Source organism: Cnephaeus nilssonii (assembly GCF_951640355.1).
Source record: "Cnephaeus nilssonii genome assembly, chromosome: 5".
Lineage (NCBI taxonomy): Eukaryota > Metazoa > Chordata > Mammalia > Chiroptera > Vespertilionidae > Cnephaeus > Cnephaeus nilssonii.
This window is the reverse complement of record NC_137076.1, coordinates 21,488,884-21,505,219: the sequence shown is the minus strand read 5'-3', so window position 1 is coordinate 21,505,219 and position 16,336 is coordinate 21,488,884. Positions and strand designations below refer to the sequence as shown.

The following is a 16,336-nucleotide window of genomic DNA, read 5'->3' as shown; positions in this document are numbered from 1 at the left end:
AGTCCGACCCGGGTTCTGGGGCCCAGCGGGCAGGGACTCACCTTCGGGAAGAGGCAAACGAGAAGTGGGCGGGGGTGTTGGGGGAGAAGTTGCGGGGGCTGTCCAGGGGGCTGCTACCTGTGTCAGGAAAGAGGGGGATCTTTAGGCGGGGCTGGGGGCAACCCCATCAGACTTCCTGATCCCCAGAGCGGGCTGCGGGCAGCCCCTATTCCCTCTGTACTCTGGGCCCCGCCCCCTTCGCCGTGGGCCCGCCTTTCGAAGGCGTTTTGGGTACGGAGTCGGTACCGCCCTCCTCTGCCACAGCCACGCCCCGCAGGTGTGGAGCCTTCATTCTGCCCCGCCCCCTTAACAATCTAGCGCCGCAAACCGATAACCGCCCCCTTGCGGACCGCACGCTAGCCTCGGTCCAGACTCGGCCCACCCCTCCTGCGGCAGGGACACACCCTCTCCTGTGGCCCCGCCTCCTCTAGTCTGGTCCACACCCACCACCGGTCTCACCCAAGTGTCCAGGCAGTGGGGAGTGGGGTCGCGGCAGCGTGGGCGAAGTGCTGGTCAGGATGAGGCTTTTCCGGTTACTGGTACGGCAGCTGCAGGGAAGGGGAGGCAAAGGTGCCAGGCCGCAGCCCGGGGAGATTTTGAGCCCCACCGGTCGCCCTCCTATTCTGAGAAGGGCCCCCAGAAAACCTCTCAGAGGAGGAGACAGTCACGGAGGATACAAGGTTGAACGGAGGGGATGCAGGTGTGATGTGTGTGTGAAAGACATCCAGTGGGAACCATGTGTGACCATGTGGGGTATAGTTTCAGTCATGGAGTGACAGTCATGTTATCTATGTGACACTGCTGGAGACAGAGTGTCTGTATAGCTAGGTCTGTGCGAGACAGGCTGTATCCATGTGAGGCAGGCACCCAGTGTGTGACTTCAGCGCTGGGCACGTCCTAGTGTGACATCACGTGTGACAGTCCTTGTGTTTGACTTGTGTGACACGACCTGTACTTTTGTGTGTCTATATGACACAGTGTGTAATGTGACAGTCACTGGTGCATGATGGATATGCCAGTGTGTGCTGTAACATCTGCCTGATGCATGATCTCTGCTCCAGGCGTGCCTATGTCTTTATGCGGCAAAGTCTGTTTGAGACGCTGTCCTTGTGTCCGCATGTGACATTCACCAGGAGTGTCCACCAGTGGCATTTACTGTGTGTAGGTTTAACTCCCTGTGACACTGGGCATGTCTGAGCATGCCATTGTGTGTGACAATCCCTGTACGAGTCTTGCATGTGATATTGTGTATCTCATTCTCTGCAAGAGAACCTGTGTCTATTTATTCTGGCATCCGTGTGACATAGCATGCGACATGCTTAGATGATATCATGTGTTGTAACACTGGATGCATGGATGTCATTGCCATGTGTGTCTGTGTGCATCTCTGGTAGCAAAATCATGTGTGTTACAGGTAATCATACAGGTAACATCTTATTTGGTGTATGAAATCGTGTACCTGTGGGTTTATTTGTCATTGTGTGACATTGGGGGTGCCCCTGTGTGTCTGTGCAGGTCTCTCTGACCTATGGCCACTGTCTGGCTGGGTATGCGTGGCGCTTCCCGGATGTATCTGGGCCACTAGGGCTGTTGTGTGTATATGTGTGTGTGTCTTCATGTCCTACGTGACGCTGCGTGTCACTATTTTCTGTGTTGGGGGGAGTTTGTGCTATGGTAAAAATACCCCCTTCTTTCTGCCCTTCAGGTTCAAGCTTCCGAGGAGGGAGCCCCCAGCCCCTAAATTCCTCTCAGTCCCCCCACCCCTCCGCCGCCGCTGCCGCCGCCGCCGCAGTGACTGAGCATATGAGCCAGGCCTGAGCACGCGGCATGGGGGGTGGGGGTGGGGGAGAGGCCAGGCTTCGGCTATTGTTCTGAAGGTGCCAAGCCCCCACCCTCCCCTTCTTCCCTTACCCCCTCTGAGCTGCCAGAGCCCACAGCGCCAGCAGACAAAGGCACTGCAACCCCCGACCCGGAGCAGCCCCTTCCCCCCCACCCCCCCATCGCGATCCTTTCCAGAGTACCCACCCAGCCTCACCCCACCATGCTCCCCATTCAGCCCCATCCCTGGCAGGAAGGCGCAGCGCGGGCACCTCTGGCGCAGCTGGACCGGGTGCAGGGTCCCGGGCCCCGCCCTGCGGTAGCGTCTGGAGGGGCGGCTTGGGTGGGGGAGGGCCGGGTCAAGGTTTGGGGGACGGATCGGGGGTCTACCTCTTGGTGCGGCGGAACATACTGCCACCAGGGAAGGAGGGCATCGAGAAATTAGAAAGCGCGGTCCAGAGAGAGTCAGACATGACCCGGCGGTGGCGACATGGTGGCAGGTGCGGCAGCAGCGGCGGCGCGGGGAGCGAGTGCACGGGGCGGAGGCTGAAGCCGCAGCGGGCAGAGGAGGGCGGGGGAGGGGAGGAGAGGGGAGGGGAGGGACGGGAAGGGCCGTGCGGCTGCCGCCTGCCAGGAGGGGGCGCTGCTGGACACCAATGCCTCAGGCCCCGCCCGCGCCCGCCTTGCACCCCAACTCTGGCTGGAGAAGGGGCGTCCAGCCCAGCGCATCTCTCCCCAAGGCTCACCTGCTGCTTTTCCGGGGCAGGGGCAAATCCTTCTGGAAGGCAAAGGAGCAAAAAGATAGAGGTCAGCATGGGCCAGCAGCCTCAGCCGGCAAGTCTTCTCAGCCCCCTGGAGGATCAGAAGTTGGGTGGCACAGGCCCCTCATCAGCATCATCACTGGCACCCTTGGCCATGCGCTGAGGACTGCAGCGGGGGGGGGGGGGGGGGGGGGCAGGGGGGGCGGGTATCAGGTTGATTCCTCCCCTGACCATCAGAGACCAGCACAGGGTCCCATAGAGGACTCCTGAGTTGGCATCTCAATGTATGTATGTGCAAATGAATAGGAGTCTTTATTTAAAAAATATTTCTTGAGCACCTACTGTATGTATGCCAGGCACTGTGCTAGGCACTGGGGACACAGCACTGAATGAAACAAAAATTCTTGCCCTTTTGGGACCATCATTTACAGGAGGGAAGCAGACAAAAAAGATCAATATAGAAGTGATGACATCGTTTTAGACAGTAATGAGTGTCATGAATTTAAAACTAAGGGAGGAGATATGATGAGAAATTGCTAGAAGGGGTCATGAAGGTCTGAGAGAGCTACTCTGGGGAGGTGACTTTTAAGATGGGAGCATCTGTGGAGAAAGCATTCAAGGTGAGGAAACTGCAAAGGCATGGAGGCAGGAATGAACTTGGCATGCTCAAACATGAAAGGTTGAATGAATGAATGAATGAATGAATGAGTGCATCCTCCACATTCCAAGGGTTTTACCCCACTCCCAGCCAGATCCACAGAGTTGGGGATGGGGACAGTTAGAGTGGCTCAAAACTGAGATTTGAATTGGGGATTAGATGATGGCTAGGTGGTCTTTTTTGATAACGGCAGTGATCATAATTAGTAGCCATTAATTTTATGTGTACATATTAGAGAATGGTTATACTCTGTTTGCTAAGCACACAGGAAGTCACTACAGGGACCAGAAATTACATAGGTCTGAACTCTTCCGAGAGCAATGGGGAGAGGGGTGCCACCTTCCAGCCAGTTCTGAGTCCACAGGCTGATGTGAATAAAGGGGATTGGGTAGGGCTGCAAAATTTGGATGACGGTTTCAAAAATCCCTTTTTGGGCAAGTCCAACCAGGAGGAAATTAACCATTTTTGGGATTCTTTTTAAAAATATATATATATTTTATTGATTTTTTACAGAGAGGAAGGGAGAGGGATAGAGAGCTAGAAACATCGACCAGCTGCCTCCTGCACACCCCCTACCGGGGATGTGCCCGCAACCAATGTACATGCCCCTGACTGGAATCGAACCTGGGACCCTTCAGTCCGCAGACCGATGCTCTATCCACTGAGCCAAACCGGTTTCGGCTCATCTTTGGGATTCTTGAAAGCAGAAAGCCCTGGTCCAAATCCCAGCTTTGCCTCTTGGCAAATGACCTTCTAATAGTTGTGCCTCCAAGAGAATTCTGTGAGATGGTGCAGGTGCCTCACACCTCAGCATGATACCTAGCACATAGTTAATGCTCAATATTAGGAACAGGAACTACTGTGGATGGACACCCTGCGTGACAGAAGATGGGCCAGAGGACTTCCCACTCCCATGTACAGAGGACACAGGTATGGTTGGGGTCAAAGGGCACAATGTCTACAGCAGCAGTCCTGCCCCACAGAGCCACTGGGTGACTTTAAATCCATACCGGGTTTTCCCCCTTTCTTCACAGGATCAGCTTGAATGAGCTGCATGTTGGATCAGCCTGGCCGGCTGCGCAACTGCAATGGCCCAAGTGAAATCAAGACCTGGATTTTCTGGCCACGGAGCCCCGGACTCCAGACCTGGGTACACTCGGCTTTTGAAGGTGAGCTCCTGAGGAACCTTTAAGCACCTCCCGGAGAAGTCCTCCAACCCAGCTCCATCCGCCAGCGTTCCTAAACATTCTAAGGTCGAACAAAGGGGCAACTGGAGCGGTGGAGGGTTTGGATCCTTGGCGTCAGTGTAACAGACGTCACATCCATCCCCAGCTGCAGAATGGCTCTGCCAAGCAGATGCTGCTTCTCCCTAGGATTAATGGACGGCGCTGCGAACCGGGCATTGGAACCCGGATGCTGTCCAAACGATCCCCATTGCTCACAGGGAACCCGCGGGCGCTCAGAGGTTGTGGGACAGCTCTTAAGGGGTTGCACCAGCGTGAGGGTGTATCCAGGCAACGAACTGGTTAACCCAACCCTGCCAGAGGGAAAAGGTAGGAGCAAGACTCGCGCCAGTTGCAAGAACTAGTGGATGCCTCCGGGTGGACTGGAGGGTGAGTGGGAGGATCCTGGGCTGGAGGTGTGGTCTTGCGGGAGACAGAAATCCCGCGTGGCGCTGAGCCAATGGGAATCGGCGCCGGCCTGGAGGGCGGAGGCACACTTCATGCAGGCACCGCCCCTTCCCCCCCTTTTCCCGGAGATCCGACAGCGCGTACCCAGTCAGGCTCCTTCAGCACTTGCTCTGGCTTTGCCGCAGCTCCCTCCCTTTTCTCAGAACCCTTTTTCCTAAGTCAGCCCTGGAACGGAGAGGGAAGACTTAAAGAGTCCAAGGCTCCTAGATGAGGCCATCTGAGCTCTGTTTGAAAGCAAAATAGCTTTGCAACATAGGTCTGGCTCCAGCATCATCCAGACATCTGGAAAGTCCTTCCTGCTGTCTGACCCCGATTTTCTCCTGCTGCAGTGACTGATCAGCTCACCTTGGCCTCCAACCTCAGGGATGGTGGATTAGAGAAGTCCGGAAAAGGGCAAGGCCCTGAATGAGGGTTTGAACCCCTCCTCCCCTTCTTTTCTCAAGCTCCAGGCAAGAGATGTAGCCCCTGTCTGGGTTCCGTAAGGTTTACCTAAACCCCTCCAGATTATCTAGCACAGGACTGAGCTCCAAAAAGGCTCGTAAGGACCAGACCCCAGGCAGGCCTTGGGGTGAAGCTTTGATCAGTTTTCTCTTTGAGGTCTGTTTGGGAGCAACACCAAACCCCTATATTAACCCTTAGAAGTACACACCAAAGACAGGAGAAGACCCTTCTCAGCTTCACAATCCCCGCCCGTCTTGGAAGTGGGAGTTCCTGATTTGTCCCCGCCTTCCTACACTCCACAACAATCCTCAGTGTCCAACTCCGAGCAGTGGACCCACGCCTCCCGCGCCTGCGCAGGCTGGAGACCAGCATCTTCTGAGGCTGCAAGGAGCTAAAAATCTCTCCCGCCCACCCACAAGCTGCGCTGGACTTGAGGATGGGGGAGGTGTAGTGGAGGGGAGTGCAATAGAGAGAGGCTGTCTCGGTGCCTGTCCAATTAGGTCAGTAGGAAGCATCCTGGTGGCTGGGCAGGTGCATGGAAGTCTCAGGAGGGTCCCTACACCTCCAAAAGGGGCTCCTGAGGTGGTAAGGGGCGAGGCTGCCGCACAAACATGTTTACGGCTGCGGTAGTGCTGGCGGCCCCGAGGGGCGGGAGCCCTGGGGCAATAACTTTGCTCTAGACCCCGCACCCTCAGCCTGGCGGAGTTCCAGGGTGACGACTTCGGCCCCAGCCCTCTTCCCCTCCGGTGGGCCAGGCGCCCCTCAGGCCACCCTCAACGTGGAGCTGCACCCCCTCCTTCAGATCCCTGGATCCCCGGGCGGCGCCTGAGGGGCGGGGCTCCCAGCGCGGCAGGACGCTCGGCCACCGCGTTCCGTGCGGGTAGCAGCCCGAGGCCAGGTGAGGGGGCGCCGAGGCGAACCCCGGCGCAAGTTCTTGTGCCCCCAGCCCGGCTCCGCCCCAGGGCGCCGACCCCTTCCTCTCCACCCAGCCCGGGCAACCGCCTACCTGCAGCCTCCGGCGGCGGATCAGGCCCGAGTCGTCCATGGCGGCAGAGGCGGCTGCAGCCCGGGGGAGGGAGGCGGGAGGCGACGGTGGTGGCGGCGGCGGGAGGAGGGAGGGAGTGAGAAGCCGCGGGGACCGCGGCGTCGGCGGCTGGGGGGTGGGGTGGGGGGGCACGGGGGCGGAGCGAAGTGGGGCGGGTCTGGCACCGTCACTGCGTCTGGGCGCTGGAGCCCGGCCTCGGCCAAGGTCCCCTGCGCTGGGGGGTGGGGGAGGCGGGGGGAGGAGCCTCCAGATAACGGGAGAGAGAGCCAAGCTGCCGAGAGACCCCTTTGAGGAGGTACCCCAGGGGAGAGACATGCTCATGGGTAGACCCCAACCCAAGAAATACCTAGAACGATAGCCTCACAGATATGTTTCCTATGGGAGTGCCCCCGCGACCCTCTCAGGGACACATTCCCATGGGGACATAGTCTCCACAGGGAGGCCCTCGCCAATCAAACTCTCCCCTCGCCCAGAAAATCATTCCTGAGACAGGTGGGCATTGAGAGGTGAGTCCTCCTCTCACACGCTCCCCTCCCCCAGGAAGAAACATTTCTGCAAAGTTTCCACGGGTGACAGACATTTCATGTGGGGAGCCTGGTGAGGATAACCCCAATGAGCGACCCCCTAAATGCCATGTTCTCTGTGGGAAATTGTCCCCACCCATGAGACTCCCCATATCCCAAGGAGAGACATTTTAAAGTGACATTTTCACCAAGAAGACCCGTCTTCACGGGAGATGCCCCTTCAAAAAAAACATTTACATCCATATACCGCTCTCCTTTCCCAAAGAGAGATTCTTCAGCCTCGCTAGTGACCCCCTCCTTCCCTGTCAGGATTAAAGAGCCAGGCCAGGCCAAGCCAGGCTGTATTTATAGGAATGATTAGGTGGCCTTTGGGAAGGTGGGCAACTGGAGTGATTTTCACCCCTCTCCCCTCCCCCCCCCCCCCCCCCCCGCTCCGCAGTGTTCCCATAGTTGAAGCCATACTGACCATGCTCCCCAGAGAGTGGAAAGCATCAGAGAGCTTCCCACACCACGTCTAGGAATTGGAAACTGGGGTCTTCCCAAGAGTCCCGGCCCATAACTGGCCTGGGCGCCCTGGAGATCGTGGTCACTAGCCAGGAGCGACATGAGCTTGTCAATAAGGCGATGGAGAGGGCTAGGTCTCGGTGTTCCTTGGGCCTTTGCCTAAGTAATCTGTTTCATTTCTGTTGGTCGGCAGTTTTGTGTTGTTGTGAGTGCTCTCCGTGGTGCTGATTTGTCGGGAGCTCCTGTCCACGGTGCTGAAACCTGCACGCAGGGTTGGGGCTGAGGTCAGGGGAGAGGAATGGCTGGCGGGAGGCATAGACCTACGAGCACCCTGGACTACACCAAAATGGGCCAGGGAAAGCTAGGTTCACTAGGTCTTGGTGCTGACACCTCCAGGATATCAATGGATGCCCACAGAAAGGCCCCAAAACAGTGCCTCCTAATTAGTTCCTTTACTCAACTTGTATTGAGCACCTAGTTTGTGCAAATTAATGTTTTGGGATCTAGAAGTACAACAGTCAGTAAAATAGACAAAAACTCTGCACTAGCCTGAGAAGAAATGGAGAGGTTGTGGTAATCACTCACAAAAACACATATATGCACACTACAAGCACAGGCACATACACACGTACACATACATTCTGCAAACACACAAACATGAATATACAAACAAATGCTCAGCCTCACATACTCATATATACACACTCTGAAAACAAATACTCCACGGACATACAGACATATTCAGCAAACAGACACATACATATATACACATAAAATCACACTCTGCACATACTTAGAAAATGCAAACACACACATTCGGCAAGTGCAAACACACACAAACAACACATACAAACACAAGCATGCACACACAGTTCCCAAAACCAAAGAAAGCTCAGCTATACACAAACTCTCATTGAACATGCAGACACATTATCATCCCAAAACAACACATGGACACACACCCATATTCACATTCCAACTACAGGTCTGTTTTATTTTTATTTTCTTTCTCCTCCCCCCTTTCTTTTTTTTTTTGTTAATCCTAACCTGAGGATATTTTTCTATTGATTTTTAGGAAGAATGGAAGAGAGAAGGAAAGACAGAAACATGGATGTGAGAGAAACACATCAATTGGATGCCTCATGCACGAGCCCCGACCAGGGCCTGGGCCGGGGAGGAGCCTGCAACCAAGGTACATGCCCTTGACAAGAATCTAACTCGGGACCCTTTGGTCCACAGGCTGATGCTCTATCCACTGAGCAAAACTGACTAGGGCAGGGCTGCTTTTCTTATCAGACTCTCCTACTAAAATGTCAGGTCTATGAGGATTGAGATCCCCAGAATCTGAGGGAGAGCAGGTGCTCAATAAATGTTTGTTGAATGAATTGAAGAAATGTTTTCAAGGGACACGCATTTACACAAACTGGGACACACATACATATTTCAGATGCAGACACACCCTTTCTACACAGGACAACATCCTCTTGTTCATTCATATTCAACATTTATGATCAACAACCTTTACCCATTGCCCGGCTGGTGTGGCTCAGTGGTTGAGCCTTGACCTATGAACCAGGAGGTCATGGTTTGATTCCTGGTCAGGGCGCATGCCAGGGTTTCAGGTTTGATCCCCAATAGGGGGCATGCAGGAAGCAGCTGATCAATTATTCTCTGATCATTGATGTTCTCTCCCCCTCTCCCTTCCTCTCTGAAATCAATAAAAATATATTTTTTAAAAAACTTAATAAAACAACACACACAACCTTTAGCCCTAGCTGGCTTGGCTCAGTAGATAGAGCATCGGCCTGCAGACTGAAGGGTCCTGGGTTCGATTCCAGTCAAGTGCATGTACCTTGGTTGCAGGCTCCTCCCTGGCCCAGGCCCTGGTCGGGGCTTGTGCAGGAGGCAACCAATCAATGTGTTTCTTTCACATAGATATTTCTCTCTGTCTTACCCTCTCTACTCCACTCTCTCTAAAAATGGAAAAATATCCCTGGGTGAGGATTAAAAAAAACCCTAAAATTAAAAACAAACAATATTTACCCACTGACTTTATCCACTCACTGATCCAACATTTTCACAGGACACCCATTCTAACCTAATTCTATACTCCCCTTCCCTACATTTATTACCTGATTCTTACTCAACTGGACACACTTGGCTTGGAACACACACAGTTCTCCTCATCCAGAATGTGAACACATACACAGCCACACAAGCAATAGGCACATATAAAATGCACACAACAGCCCTAGCCAGTTTTGCTCAGTGGATAGAGCATCAGCCTGCAGACTGAAGGGTCCCAGGTTCGATTCCAGCCAAGGGCACATGCCCAGGTTGTGGGCTCAATCCCCAGTAGGGGGTGTGCTGGAGGCAGCCAATCAATGATTCTCTCTCATAATTGATGTTTCTATCTCTCTATCCCTCTCCCTTCTTCTCTGAAATCGATAAAAAAATATTTTTAAAAAACTACACACAACGTATATTCAACACACAACACACACAGCCACACAAACACACCTTCATTCGACATGACACACACTCCCCACACATATAGATCCATAGTTTATGCCACAACTCAAAAATAAAGGCAAAGACAAGGATGTACTACATACACCAGTCCCAGGTCGTCCAGCCTTTGGTCAGCTGGGGCAGGGGGCGTGGTGCTGGGAAACACCTCCCCTGCATCAAACCACGCCCCTTTAGTCCATTTCCTGGACTTAACCCTGAGGTGTCTCAGCAGCACCCTGGACCACAGTGCCGCTAACAGGTGAGAGGGGCCCCAAGGGGGCATAGGAGGGGGGGAGGGAATCGTCTTGTCTCCACAGACTCTGTCTTCTGACCTGGGATTTTTGGACCCCAGCAGCAGAACCTAATTCCTGCCACAGCCAAGCTTGGCTCCAAAGGCCCAGCCCTGAGTAGCAGCCCCTAAGCCGATTGTAGACTGAGAAGGTGACCATGAGGGGCCAGCGGGGATTGAGAGGGGGGAGGAGACTGGGCAGAAGATAGGACTTACTGGACAGGACATTGGAAGAGCTGGAGATGTCCCGCTCAGTTCTGAGGATGGAGAGGGTCGTCCAAGAGCTGAAAGGGTGGGAGGTCCTGGTGGACATGATGGGGGTGGGGCAGTATGGTCAAACTGGGGAGCACTTGGGGGACTTCTGGGTCAGAGCCAGGCCTTGGTGGCCCCCTGGGGTTTTAAGGTCTTTGGTCAATGCCTCCCAACTGCTCTGCCTGGTACCATGTCTTGAGTGTACATCCTTGCCCTGGTTGGTTTGGCTCAGTGGATGGAGCGTCCGCCTGCGGACTCAGGGGTCCCGGGTTCGATTCTGGTCGAGGGCATGTGCCTTGGGTGCGGGCACGTCCCTGGTGGGTAGTGTGTAGGGGGCAGCTGGTTGTTGGTGTTTCTCTCTCATTGATGTTTCTGGCTCGCTCTCTCTCCCTTTCTCTCTGTGGAGAATCAATAAAATATATATTTTTTTAAAAAAAAGAGTATCACCCTGAGCTACCAGAAAAGGACAGCCAAACCTCACCCATAACTGAGCTGACTCTATCTCAGGTGGACATGGCCTGCAGGGGCTCTACACGACCTAGGGGCCGGGCCTGGGTCCTGCAACTGACCCTGGCATGGATCCTGCTAGGGGCATGTGGAGGGAGCCGTGCACTCCCCATCAGGTCCCAGAGACACCATAGGCTGGTAGCTGATCTGGGTACCAGCCAGCTGCACCTAACAGGTGAGCACTCCAGACCCTGCCTAACCCCTAACTCCCAAGAATGCACACTCCAACACAGCAATGATAATTTCCTTACAACAGGAACTTAGAGTGACCAGGGTGGGCAGCCTGGGCTAGTGCTTAAGAATGTTGGTTAAATTGCCGAAATTGGTTTGGCTCAGTGGATAGAGTGTCGGTCTGCGGACTGAAAGGTCCCGGGTTCAATTCCGGTCGAGGGCATGTCCCGGGTTCGATTCCGGTCGAGGGCATGTACATCCCCAGTAGGGGGCGTGCAGGAGGCAGCTGGTCGATGTTTCTCTCTCATCAATGTTTCTAGCTCTCTATCCCTCTCCCTTCCTCTCTGTGAAAAACCAATAAAACATATATTTTTTTTAAAAAGAATGTTGGTTAAAGATAATAGGCTCTGGAGTCAGATTGTCTGGGTTAAAATACGAACTCTGACACTTTGTAGCTGTGTGACCCTGGGCAAGTCACTTAACCTCTCTGGGCCTTATGTGGGCCACTAATAAATGGGAGAGCCTGGCCAGTATGGCTCAGTGGTTGAGCATCCACCTATGGACCAGGAGATCAGTGTTTGAGTCCCAGTCAAAGCACATGTCCGAGTTGTAGGCTCGATTACCAGCGTGGGGTGTGCAGGAGGCAGCCAATAAATGATTCTTTTTCATCATTGATGTTTCTATCTTTCCCTCTCCCTTCTTCTGAAATCAATAAAAAATATTTTTTAAAAAGTGGGAGAAATAGACCTATGTCATAGGGGTGTTGTAAAGGGGTGTATGCAAGCATTTGAGCACTTATACCACTACTAGGGACATAAAAATAATTAACTGATTATGATAACTTATTGTTACTTGCACCTCAAACAAAGTGTCTTATTTCATGTTTGAGAGGAATTATATTATTGAGGTCAACCCTACATGAGGATCCAAAACCTCAACTAAAAGAAGTTCCCTTTCCTATTGCCCTGTTTGTTGTCCCTCAGAGATGGACACACCAGAGGCACTGGAACCTGGAATCCTCTCAGAGGGCTGTAGGAAGCCTAGCCCTAGGTGAGTACAGCATCCCCCAGTGTTTCCTCGTGCTTTTTGCTCCAGTTGCCCCAACCAGGGGCCAGAGCCCCCTGGCATCTTGACCCATCTGGTCCTGTCTCTCCCGATGTCCAGGTGCGAATCCTTTCTGGGACACCTCCAAGTTGCTCTCCGCAGTCACTTCCGCTTCCTGCTCCTGGGGGTACAGCAGACACAGCTGCTCTGCCCGGAGCTCTGCCATGCCTGGTAGGAGGTGGGAAGAATGGCCTATATTGTGGGTGGGGCCGAAGGCAGGATCTGCAGCTTACAGGTCCTAGAGTTTGAAGGGACATGGCCTACCTCCAGTGTGGCCAAGTTCTAAAGTATGAGGCCTGGTGTTCTGAAGCCAGGCAGAAAGGGGAGGAGCCTGTAGAGCCCCTGTCTTTTAAGATGGGCTGTAGGGAGGCGTGGCCTCCCAGGAACCCGGTTTTTAAATAAAGGGGTAGGGCCTCTTGATTGAAAACAGAAGCTAAAAGGGATAACATGGATAGATATCAGGTAAATGGGTTAGCTTATAGCAGATAGTCTGTGATGGGCAGGGATTCGGCCAGTGGTGACAAAGCTCTGGGTATGTGTAGAGAATATGGGGCGGGCCTGGCTGGTGTGGCTCAGTGGTTGAGCTGCGACCTATGAACCAGGAGGTTACAGTTCGATTTCCGGTCAGGGCACATGCCAGGGTTGTGGGCTCAATTCCCGGTGTGGGGTGTGCAGGAGGCAGCTGATCAGTGATTCTATCTCATCATTGATGTTTCTATCTCTCTCCCCATCTCCCATCCTCTCTAAAATCAATTTAAAATTTGTTTGTTTGTTTGTTAATCCTCACAGGAGGATATTTTTCCATTTATTTTTAGGGAGAGTGGAAGACAGACAGAAACATCGATGTGAGAGAAACACATCGAGGCCCAGCCAGCATGGCTCAGTGGTTGAGCATCAACCTATGAACCAGGAAGTGACTGTTTAATTCCCAGTCAGGACACATGCCTGGGTTGCAGGCTCCATCCCCAGTGCGGGCGTGCAGGAGGCAGCCGACCAATGATTCTCTCTCATCAGTGATGTTTCTAGCTCTCTCCCTCTCTGAAATCAATATATATATATATATATATATATATATATATATATATATATATATATTTTTTTTTTTTTTTTAAAGAAAAAGAACACACATTGATTGGGCAGGGGAGAAGCCTGCAACCAAGGTACCTGCCCTTGACCAGAATCGAACCCGAGATTCTCTGGTCTGCAGGCCGACGCTCTATCCACTGAGCCAGACCAGCTAGGGCTAAAAAAAAAATAAAAAAAAAATGTTTGTTTTTTTTAAAAAAGAGAATATGGGGCGGGGTGAAACCTGGAGGGTGGTGTTTGTAGGGGCGTGGTACTAAGAGGCAGGACCTGGAAGGGGGCGGGGGAGAGAGACAAGATCCTTGGAGGGCAGGAATCCCACTGGAACGCAACTGCAGAGCCTTTACCCACCTTCTCTCCACACACCAACCCCAGGGTTGCCATCTGCAAAAGTGCTATCACCTGCGGCCCAACTTGGCTCCCACCCCTAGACAAGAGGGACTGCAACCCTGGCTGCAGTACCTACGGGCAGGTGAGCATGGGACAGAGGGCTCGGGGAGAGGCTGAGACCTCCCCTTACTGTGGCCCAGGTCCCAGTCTGTCCTAGCATCCCCAATCCCTGCCCCCACCCTTCCCCCTTCTACAGCCCAACCCCATAGTGGAACACATAGCCTCCCTAAGGCCCACAGAGACCTATTTTGTTCTTCCCAAGGGACTGTCTCTGCTCTAGGCCCACCCACAGTCTGAACATCCAGAAGCCCATTCACCTTTCCCAAGGTCCCAGCCCCTTGGGACCCAGTAAGAACTACTTACTCGCCCTCCTCAAATCCCCGCCCCCCACATGGGTCCTCCCCCAGACTCCCAGAAAGACCAAGAGGCGAGAATTGTCCTCCCCAAGACCGCTCCTCTGGCCCCTACTCTCTATGGAACTCCCAGTCTTTCCCTTCCTAAGGCCACCGTCTTGAAAACGCCCACACGGGCCCTAACTCCACCTCTTCTCCCAGACCTTCACTGCCGGGGTGGACCTCTGCCGCTCGGTTCTGGGCTACACGCTGCCGGTGGTAGTTCCTGGCGGTGGTGACTGCCTCAACATCTCCATCTCGGTGCTTCCGACTCGCAGACTGGGGCGGAGGGCCCGGGAAACCACCTTCCCACGCTTCCGCCACCCTCGCACCTGGATCCAGGACGTCGCGGGCAGCGGGAGCGGCAGTGGAAGCGGCAGCGGCCCCTAGGGGGCGCCGGGCCTTGGATGGAAGAAGCGTCCCTTCACTCCCCACCCCCCGCCCCGCCCCAATAGTCCCTCAGAGCTCCACCCCTCTCCCTCTCCCTCTCCCTCTCCGCCTTCCAGTTTCTGGAGCCCGGTCCCTGCTAGCTAGAACCCAGAGATTCGCTCCTCTCCAGATTACTAGAGAAACTCAACTCTAGCTCCTTTCCCCCTCTCCCCGAATAAAGTCGCCATCAGAGCACTTGATGAGGCAGCCTCTTGGGGAAACAGGTGGGAAAGATAGTTGCCAGACTGATGTGTCTCCCTTCGAATCCTCAGGTCCTTGTTTGGGACTGATTCACAGCAGTGTGTAATTTGGAATATTCGGGTGCTAGAAATGGGGGTGAGGGGGAAGGGACGGGGCCGGAAGAAAGACTGACGGGGGCAGGAGGTGTGTTCTCCCACTGTGTGCAGCCAGCAAGAAGCTCCCTGACACACAAGGAGCCGCCTTCCTTCCTCCCCATCCGTCCAAATCCCTCAGGCAAAGGACTGGACTTAGGTTCCGGATTTGGATTGTAAGCACTACCACTAATCCTCCTCCTCTTTATCCTCACCTGGAAAACGGGCAAGGTCTCTTTTAATTCAACAGAGCAAGATTGATGGACGCCTCCTGTGTCCAGGCACTGCTGAAATAGATCAGGTTCATTCCCTGCCCTCGGTGCTCACTTACGTTACTGGTGGGAGTGCCATTAGGTACAAGCCCCCACAGAGGGCAATCTGAAAATATTTCTTCTCCAAGTTATAAACACAGAGATTTTCTAACCCAGCAGCCCCACCTCTGGGAATTTATCCTACAAAGCTGTGCACAAGAAATGATGGCCCATCCCCGTAATTCCCCACTATGCTGGTTTAACAGCAAGCTGAGCGATAACTCAGTGTCTGTTAAGAGGCATTAAACTACAGGATAGTCATGCCACCGAGGGCTCTTCAGTTGTAAAGCAAACGAGGCCGGTCTTTAGACAGCCATTTGGAATTACCTCCAAGATATACGCGGCACAAAGAGGAATGTGCACTAGGTAGGGTATCGTTTCCTCCCATTTGTGTAAAAAACAAAACAAAACAACCTTTGGGAAAGACTATACCTGTACATATGTTTGTAACATGGGTTATCTCTGGAAGGACCTAGGAGGCACCTGCTATGGTCTGAATGTTTGTGTCCCCTCTGAAATTCCTATGTTGAAACCCTGACCCCGAAAGATGATGGTATTAAGAGGTGGAACATTTGGGAGGTAACTAGGTCATGAGTGTGGAACTGTCAGGAATGGAATAAGTGCCCGTATAAAAGGGATCCCACAGAGATCCCTCCCCCTCTCCCCTAGGTGAGGACATAGTGAGAAGTTGGTAGTATTCAACCCGGAAGAAAGCCCTCACTAGATAGAACATGACGATGCTGACACCCTGACATTGGACTTCCATCCTCCAGAACTATAATAAATGTCTGATGTTAATAAGCCACCCAGTCTGTGGTATGTTGTTATTGCAGCCCAAACAGACTGAGACACCAGGTAAGCGCACCTGTGAGCTGGGGCAGGTGCTTCTCAATGTGCTCCTCCCTAATTGTGTATCACACAAGTATATATTTTTAAATAAAACCAGGGAGCATTTGAGATCTTGTTCCCAGGCATATGTCCTCATTTGGGCTCAAATAAACTCTTATAAATTTTTAAAAAATAAAATAAAATCAATCAACCAGTGCCCACCACCTTGTTTAGGTTACAAAAGTCAGCAGCTGGG

The 16,336-nt window shown here is 53.2% G+C and overlaps 2 protein-coding genes across 5 annotated transcripts in view; one reads left to right on the top strand and one right to left on the bottom strand.

The window, feature by feature from the left end:
- The window catches only part of MAST1 (microtubule associated serine/threonine kinase 1), a 28,606-nt gene extending 26,199 nt beyond the window's left edge, over positions 1-2,407 (bottom strand). For all 3 annotated transcript variants that reach the window (XM_079771725.1, XM_079771724.1, XM_079771726.1), the window contains exons 1-3: positions 2,248-2,407; positions 499-587; positions 42-117 (exon numbers count right to left, since the gene is read on the bottom strand). In XM_079771725.1, coding sequence (XP_079627851.1) covers positions 42-117; positions 499-587; positions 2,248-2,330 — 248 coding nt within the window. In that variant the 5' untranslated portion in view covers positions 2,331-2,407. The remainder of the gene's footprint in view (positions 1-41; positions 118-498; positions 588-2,247) is intronic.
- A 2,008-nt stretch (positions 2,408-4,415) lies between these two features.
- RTBDN (retbindin) lies at positions 4,416-16,249 on the top strand. Of its 2 annotated transcripts, none has more exons than XM_079771730.1 (6): positions 4,416-4,445; positions 11,041-11,215; positions 12,195-12,261; positions 12,376-12,486; positions 13,774-13,870; positions 14,343-16,249. In XM_079771730.1, exons 2-6 carry the CDS (start codon positions 11,047-11,049, stop codon positions 14,568-14,570), a joined length of 672 nt encoding a protein of 223 aa, XP_079627856.1. In that variant the 5' UTR covers positions 4,416-4,445; positions 11,041-11,046; the 3' UTR covers positions 14,571-16,249. The 2 variants fall into 2 exon arrangements, with proteins under 2 accessions (XP_079627856.1, XP_079627855.1); XM_079771729.1 differs by lacking the exon at positions 4,416-4,445 and adding an exon at positions 9,580-10,251.
- The last annotated feature ends 87 nt before the right edge of the window (positions 16,250-16,336 follow it).

Coding starts and splice junctions, on each gene's coding strand:
- RTBDN (XM_079771730.1), top strand. CDS start 11,047: ATGGCCTGCAGGGGCTCTACACGACCTAGGGGCCGGGCCTGGGTCCTG. Junction 12,262..12,375: donor TGTAGGAAGCCTAGCCCTAG/GTGAGTACAGCA, acceptor CCCGATGTCCAG/GTGCGAATCCTTTCTGGGAC. Junction 13,871..14,342: donor GCTGCAGTACCTACGGGCAG/GTGAGCATGGGA, acceptor CTCTTCTCCCAG/ACCTTCACTGCCGGGGTGGA.